The sequence below is a fragment of the Xiphophorus maculatus genome, chromosome 4 (genome assembly GCF_002775205.1).
Source record: "Xiphophorus maculatus strain JP 163 A chromosome 4, X_maculatus-5.0-male, whole genome shotgun sequence".
In the NCBI taxonomy this organism is placed as follows: Eukaryota; Metazoa; Chordata; class Actinopteri; order Cyprinodontiformes; family Poeciliidae; genus Xiphophorus; species Xiphophorus maculatus.
Genome location: NC_036446.1, coordinates 12154436 through 12162627, shown reverse-complemented (window position 1 = coordinate 12162627; position 8192 = coordinate 12154436). Strand labels below are relative to the sequence as shown.

Genomic DNA, 8192 nt, shown 5'->3' with positions numbered 1-8192 from the left:
CGTACATTAAAATAATTTTATTTTTTACTATTCGCGTCTATAAGTAACTAAGAGAATTTATGTCTTGCCACAGACAGAATAAGGTCAAGTCAAGTACAATGTTAGCATACTGTGCATATGAAAAATAGAAATCCATTGAGCGTAATTTATTGTGTCTTTTGGGTAACGGACATACTCTGCCACTCAAAATATGGCGGTCGCGCTGAGGCAGGTAACTGTCACTGGAGAGTGACGTAAATCCCATGCGCCTGCGGCACCACGAGTGTTGCAAAAACATCATGCGCAGAGGGTCAGGATGCAGCTCAATGTCACTCCGTTTTACTGCCGATATCAGGCACAGAGGGACGTTTTGACACACTGATCCCGTCCGGAACAAAAATACCGGACCATCTACGAAGAGGTTAGCGGGAGGTTAGTGGTAACGCTTTTGTGATAACATCGGTATTTCCTTTAGCACTCCAGGGATGTAAAAGCACGGCTAGCCCGGCTAGCTAACTTAAATAGCAGCTTGTTATCGTTAATACGCAGTTTGTCTGTCTTTTCTTAAAGCTAATAGTAACAATGTCGAACTTGGCTGTGCTCCTTTTCCAAGTCGATGTGTTTCTGAGAAGTTCTGTTAGCAATAGCAACTTGCTAACTGAACAAAATGTACTGAATTGGGCACTTCTGTAGTTTTTTCAGCTCTAATTGTCTTAGCTTGAACTTATTTACCCGTATTTACCCATTTACTTGTAAATATTATTCTTAGCCACATAATAAGTCGATGCTTAAGCGGGGTAAAGAAATAGTGCAGATTGAGAAATGGATGTAACATGTGCTTCCAGTTAAGTGTTACATATTCCCTTCAATCCAGGTTTTCTCTTGTATCTTACTTTTCTTTTAGGCTGTGACATTTCCCAAAGGTCTCTTCCCTACCTTCCATCGTGCTTTATGTCTGCTGATCCACCATGGCCACTCAGATTTGTAGAGTGCTGGAGCTGATGGTGCGCTCCTCTTGCTGCCACACCATTAGAAGTAGATCATGTTTTCGAAAGGCAGCGCTGGCCCCAACAACCTCTGTCCCTGGGGGCCCTAATCTTCCTAAAAGGGCCTACAGCCTTGACTCTTTTGGTCCCGGTCGGCCCTCGATGGGTCCCAGTTCACATCAGCCCCGTTCAGAGAGAACATCCCCTTCGTCAGCGCTGGTACACAGGAACCTGTCTGCAGCAGCTGTACAGGTTGGTAATTTGGCTTATTAGACTCTAGGCTTTTATTTACTTAATTTTTTTTTTCCTTTTTAAATGACGCCATTCTTAACCCACAGGTTTCATTTAGAAGTGCATAAGTGGAGGATAAAATATGTAAAGAAGACAGTCATTTTCAAAACAGTGAATATTAATAAACTCAGAAAAACTAAATTTCATTGGTTGATGTGTTTATAGGCTGAAAATGATGCCACAGTCTAGTTCTCATATATTGTAGAAGGTCAAAATTTTTGATTCTGATCGATATGACAATTATGAAGTTAATTATTTCATTTTCTTTCACTATTTGTTGACATTTGTTTAGTTAGTCACAGTTAATATCTTTTTCACAGGGCCAGTTTCGTCCTTTGTGCCGCTACGACTACCTGGATCTTGGGGAGGTGGAGGAAAATGTACGCCGTGCACAGGCTTGTAAAAAAATCAGACACTTTATAGTTAATCCAGATCTGGCCAACGTGGTCGCACAGCATTTGGTGCCCGACCTGCAGGACGCTAAGACCATCATCTTCGAATGTAATCCAGGTGAGAAACAACAGATCTGTGATGTAACCTTCAGAAAACTTTGCATGAGGGCTGAAATCAGAATAATCGTGATGATTTAATCATTGGAATAATTATCCACTAATTTAGTAATTGATTAATTGTTAAAGTAAACTGACTCAAAGAAAGGCTATTTGCTGAAATAACAACATACTCAGAGCAGTAATTAAGCCAAAACTGTACAAAAAATTGTAGATGTTTAATTTAAGATGAAATAAACGTTCTTTATCTATGAATATGTTTAACCCAGAACTTTTCAAGTGGCATAGTTTAGATTCACTTGGTTCAAATTCTGTAAAAAAACCCCCAAAAAACCCAACTAATTCTTAACCTTTTGCATCCAGTTATTAAACTGTTACTTCAGAAATTATTCAGCAGATAAATACATTGTATTGATGTTAAGTCAACCAGAAAGGACTTTTTACATGTTGATTCTAGAGATATATTATTTAACCAGAGATGCATACTTTCCTACACGTGATCTACTACTATGTTGCTACTACAGAAATACTGTGTTATTGCATTTTAGGCAATGATTTAATTTTATATATTTGCATCTTTTACTGTATTTCTGATATTGTATAAAAATGGCTGAAGTAGTTAAATTAAAAATCTTCAGAATATGCCAAATTTGTGATCGGATTAATCATCTGAATAATTGATTACTAAAATACCTATTTGTTGCAGCCCTACATTGTAGAAGATTTGCAGTTCGGTTTGTTGTGAATGTCTCATTTGCAGGTCCTGGAGTTTTGACGAAAGCACTGCTGAATGCTGGAGCTCAGAGAGTCGTTGCTCTGGAGGGAGACAGGAGCTTCTTACCTGACCTCCAGGTAAATTAACTTCCTCTTAGGATCACATTCTTTTTCACCTCTTTTAAACATAGTTATTGGCAAATTCATTTTTGATAGAATATATTTTTTAAGGTAAGATATAGATGACAGGTTTATGTTTCAGGAGCTGGAGACGCGTCTTGATGGTCAGCTGGAGGTGGTTCACTGCGACTTCTTCAGGCTGGACCCCTTTGGCTGCGGCAACGTGAAACCTCCGACCATGTTTACCGATAAACTGTTCACCGACCTGGGAATATCAGAGGCTGCCTGGACTGATGGTGAGGAGAAAAAGATGCAGATTTTACTGAAGACTCCTGCAAAGGTTGAATGACTTCCAATTCCTTACTTTCCTTATTATGGGCATGGTATCGGTATCGGCCGATATTCGCTGTAAAATTTAATATTGGACATCGGCCATTCAGTCAAAATAACTCACAGATGTAAAAGGCGTTGGTTTTATATGACAAACCAGTGACAAAGATGCCTGAAGCACAGCATAATGTCAGATCTGAACTGTTTGAGTGTCATTGTCTTAAAGAGAGCTGATGTCATGAATAAGTTTGACATTAAACATAATGCAAGTTGAAAGTGCTCCATCATTTTCAGCCTCCTTTTTAACATTTGCATTTGGTATCAGGCTAAATTGACAAAGATAATGCAGTATTTTAATTCCACAGCAGAGAAAGCCATATAGTAAGTAGGTATTGGGACAAATATTGTTATTGGTATTGGTAATCAGCTAAATGAGTTTTATAATATTGGCATATAGGATATCGACCAAACATCCAATATTGTGCATCCCTTCTATGAATCCTCAACTTGACAACTTGAACATGTCTAAAACAGCGTGTTTGTGTGTCTCTTATTTTCAAAAAGCTGAAAAGCATTTGTTATTGTGTGTATTTGTGAACCTCTGCAGACGTGCCTTTGAAGGTAGTGGGGTTCCTGCCAGAGCGTAACGGGCGTGGCACGCTGCTGAAGATGGTTTACGCTCTGTTTGAGCGATTGTCTGTCTACAGATACGGCAGAATAGAGCTGAACCTCTTCATCAACGAGAGCGAGTACATGGTAAATAACAATAATAAACGTGTTTCTTTTTATTTATAACATTTGATGCAGATTTTAAACAGGCATTCCTACACTTTTTTACACTTTGTTATTGATGTGAGGTTTGGTTATGAACTGATCAGGTTGTGTAAAACCTGTTTGTTAATCCATCAGAAACTGATGTCCCGACCTGGTGAAATGCTCTTCTACAGAGCCTTCGGCGTCCTCTGGCAGATGTCGTGTGATATCAAACTTCTGCACAAGGTACACTTTTCCTTTAAGTTAGTACCTATGGTTTTTATCTTTTGTGTTCCTATTGACCCTTTGCACGTGACGTCATGCTCTTCAGAACTCCGTCCGCTCCACCATAACAGACGTCAAAACAACCGATGCTTAAAGCCTGTCAAAACACGGACATCTGGTAGCCCAAAATCACTTCTACTTAGTTGACTCCGCAGTATAAATGATTATAGGATGCTGCACAGTCGGCTGCACAAACAGACAAGGGTGAAAACCAAACCTGTCATTTTATTTTATAACTTTTAATGAGGGAAGATACGGCGGAGATGGATAGCAGCTGTCAGTCATAATGACTTTCAGCCATCGGTGTAACCTCAGATTTGCAGCTAACGCTTTTTACAAGGTAAGAAGATTAACGTTCATAAACTTTATAAGTAAGTATGATTAGAATGATATGAAATATCACATTATGGAGTAGGTATGTCTAACCATTAGTAACCAGGGAAACAGCGCCCCACCGTCATGTAGCCTAGCATCTATGAAAAAAAAAAAATCGGTTAGCGTCTCGTCTTCTGTACGTTTTTAATGCTGCTCCTCGGTTTAAGGGGAGATGCCGTTTATAACATACTGATATAAATCATGTGGTGTGAATTCAGGCAAAATCGGTAATTTGATCAACACGTCAGGAGGGAAGTATGGATCAGTTTGTAAGCTAGCTGTTTCCAACTTTCGTAAATACCGCCGTCTGTGAGCCCTAACCATGTGTGTTACGTTCACAGACAAATTAGCTCGACTCGAACAAGTGGAAGTCATGAATAAACTGGCAAAAACAACTTTGGAAAACAATTTCAGTCGCTTTGTTCAATACTCCCGATTCTCATTTCCGACATCCATCATGGCGCCTTGAATGATTAAGTGACGTAGTTTGCAAGGGTCAATACATCAGCAATAGGCTGACATGAGATTCTCACTGTATGAAAACCTTCAATAAAAATACAGTGGCTCTATTGTAATACTGTAATATCTGCATTAACGCTAAATTATATTTAAAAAGAAGTGTAACATGATCTTATTTCATCCAAAAATAAACACCCCCACTGCTGCTCAATAAATATGATTAAGATTATTACAGTAAAATATTATCTATAGCATAAATATCTGGAAACACAAGTATAATAAGTTAATGTTAGTTGCTGAATTACTCTTCCTTGCTCCTTTGGCGGACTTCTTAACAGATCTGCCTCCTGTGCCTTAAATCAGTGATGCTCTTTTAGTTTCCAGTCTTTTTGTCCTATTTTCAGCCACCTGATTAACAGTGTGCAGCCAGCAAGCTACTTAACCTGTCGGTACCATCAACATTTTTGCTAATAACAATAATGTGCCAATAATGTTTTTTTAAACAGTATAAAATTTGAATAATTACCTACAAAAATCCTTTGAAAATGTAATAAAAGCATCTGATATTTGAGGATGCATAAAAACTACTGGCTTTCTTGGAAATAAGATGATTTTATGGCAGTTTTTATACAGTTTGCTGATATAAGAATATGTAGATAGATATATTCATTCACTTCTGGCAAGACCGTCCAGATAAGCAGTAAATCAGTTGGTCGAATAAAATGAGCAAGAACATTTTGATTTGCTTGTTTGTTTCTGTATTTTGAGTAACATTTAAAGTAATATTGTTGAGAAGATTAGACATAAAGTAGATTGTTTTGTTTTTTTAGCAAAATTCCTACCTGGCAGTGTTGCATTTTTTCCTGTCTGAACCTCATTATTAATGTTTTCAAAAGCAATTTTGTTTTTTTAACACTTCATAATCTATTGCATTTATAATATCGGTTCTTCTGTTTAGTTATTTTGGATATTTAAAATGTTTTCCAGCTCTAGTATTAAATGTTCTTTGGAAATTAAAGTTTAAAACAGGGAATAACAGAATGGAAAATTAGTTTGTGTTGTGAAACTGTAACTTTTTAAAACCTTTCGGTACCTTCATGCCAGTCACTGATCCATGTCTGCAACACATCATGAGATCAGAGAGGAAATGTTTGTTGATATTTCATTCCTCCACCTCCTTATCTGTGTGTTCAGGAGCCCTGGGAGTCGTTTGCTGTGTCTTCAAGGCAGAGTGTACGTAACTCCAAGGGGAAGGTAACAGAGCCAGTCCATTATCAGCAGTGATATAAACATTTAAAGTGTTTAATGCAACATTTGGCCTTTTTCTCTCCATGTAGCTTCCAAACGATTACCTGTGCCTGGTTCGCCTGCGTCCCCGGGCCGACCTGTTCTCCTCAGGCCTCATGCCCTCCAACGCCTCAACTCTGCTGATGATGGTCAAACAGTGTTTGGCAAAACGGAAGGTCAAACTCATCGACAGGCTCAAGTAAGCAGACGGCATCAGGCGAAGCTAGCGCTCACATCACACACACGCAGCGTCAAAGCCTCACACTTTGAAGAAAGCCTGCAGATTTCTTAAACATGTTATGCTTCCCTGAACAGGTTATGATTGATCCATGAGCATATTTGTTCTTTTTTTTTTGCACAAAATTATTCTTAGATAATAATATTTTAGTCTTTATACTTTTTAGTTTATTACGTTTGTAAACTGTGGAGTACTTATGACTTTAGACCAACATTTAGCTTAATATTGGAGCAAGAAAAACTCCTGTTAGTTTATTACTTAGCAACCCAGTACAAGAATCAAACATGGAGGACCAACATTTAGCTTTATACTTTACAAATCTAGAGCGAAATTAGAAAGTACCATCTACTTAGTGGCCCAGAAGAACTGGAACCAACATTTAGTTTTATACTTACTCCATGAACAAGAATCAAAAAAACATAAACTTACTGTCAAAAACAGTTGGATGTTGTTTTTTTAAAGTGCTTGCACTATTTTTAGAAGCAGTTAAGATCCAAATGGAAGTATTAGCAGCATGTTTTTAATAATTTTGTTCATCTTGTCAAAGCATGTGTGGTTTTCTTTCATCATGCCTCTTATTTGTTTGATTTTTTTCATATATTTTTTTTTAGTGTGTGGTCACCTGACAGTGGGAGCAAACTGTTATCTGAGTTGGGCTTGCCGGAGGACATCCTGACTGGAAACGTCTATCCAGAGGAGTACCTTCGACTTTTCCAGCTGATGGACAAGAGTCAGGAGTTTATACAGAGCTGGCTTTACGAGGAGATCCTGGAGAACACGCAGAGGGAAGGCTGGGGCTAAAATAACAGCACAACTAAACATGTGTTCAATAATATGATGAAACAGAACAGTAAGATAGATAAATAGCCATAAGAGTATAACAAACTCTCCATCTGTTCTGTTACTGAAATAGCTTAAAAGTTTCTGCTATAAATATAATTTTTTTAATTTATATTACAGTGACTTCATAGTTTGGACATAAATATACATAAATAGAGGCTCTTCATCCATCACTGAAGCTTCAGGCTATGCAAGTGATCTCATACCTCCAACATCCTAGTGTGCTTCACTTGATAATACAGCTGCTGTTTTATTTAGTCAGTTTATTGCAGTAGCAGTGTAACGACCTGCGTACGTCTTTATGTGAAGCAAACCAAGGAAAAAAGCAATGCAATGCTGTTTCATTATATAACAGCAGCTGTTTGTATTTTTATATTTGTGAGTCCATGATTGTTCGTGCATGTGAAATCTCATGCTTTATGAAATATGTAAGTTAGATATGTTAATTTAAAAGCAAAATATATCATACTTTTTTACATCTAGCCCAGGTTTTATTGGTGCTCTGTCATTTGGTCATAAATCAGATTGATTAATAAAGCTATTATTTGCTTTCTTGGTCATTGACAAAGAAAATGTGATTTAAAGTTGTTTGTATCATTTTTTTCACATTTTTGTCAAATTTTTGCTGTAGAAATCCACAGGTCAGGTAGATAATCTGTTTTCAGAACAACCCTGTGAGCTACACAAATCTGGCTTTTATGGAAGAGTGTTTAGAATGTGAAGAAAAATTACTATATACTTGAGTAAACATGGTGGTGGCAGCATGATACTATGGGGATGCTTTTCTTCAAAAGGGCCAGAGGTATTGGATGCAGTGCAGTGGGAAATAAACAGCTAACTATTCAGAGGAAGATAGAACAAGAGCTTAAATGGTTTACATCAAAGCGTATGTTAGGATGACCTAGTTCAAGCCTAGGCATAAATCCACTTTATAATTTGTGACAAGATATGTAAGCTGATGTTCACAGAACCTGTTTTGGAAAATTCTCAGTCTCGGTGCACAAATCTGGTAGAAACATAGGTCTC

General features: G+C 37.6%; 1 protein-coding gene across 2 annotated transcripts; it reads left to right on the top strand.

The window, feature by feature from the left end:
• The first annotated feature begins 239 nt into the window (after positions 1-239).
• Positions 240-7744, top strand: tfb2m (transcription factor B2, mitochondrial). 2 transcript variants are annotated; one of them, XM_023331740.1, is made up of 10 exons: positions 240-400; positions 884-1217; positions 1577-1766; positions 2526-2617; positions 2742-2895; positions 3537-3685; positions 3839-3928; positions 5996-6055; positions 6139-6287; positions 6938-7744. In XM_023331740.1, the coding sequence occupies exons 2-10, from the start codon at positions 948-950 to the stop codon at positions 7125-7127; spliced, it is 1344 nt and encodes a 447-aa protein (XP_023187508.1). In that variant the 5' UTR covers positions 240-400; positions 884-947; the 3' UTR covers positions 7128-7744. The 2 variants fall into 2 exon arrangements, with proteins under 2 accessions (XP_023187508.1, XP_014328732.2); XM_014473246.2 differs by having other exon boundaries at positions 240-411.
• The last annotated feature ends 448 nt before the right edge of the window (positions 7745-8192 follow it).

What these genes read in the sequence shown, in the direction of transcription:
- tfb2m (XM_023331740.1), top strand. Translation starts at nt 948, where the DNA reads ATGGCCACTCAGATTTGTAGAGTGCTGGAGCTGATGGTGCGCTCCTCT. An exon ending in CATCTTCGAATGTAATCCAG is followed by an intron (nt 1,767 to 2,525) that starts GTGAGAAACAAC and finishes TCTCATTTGCAG; the next exon opens with GTCCTGGAGTTTTGACGAAA. An exon ending in TACGTAACTCCAAGGGGAAG is followed by an intron (nt 6,056 to 6,138) that starts GTAACAGAGCCA and finishes CTCTCCATGTAG; the next exon opens with CTTCCAAACGATTACCTGTG.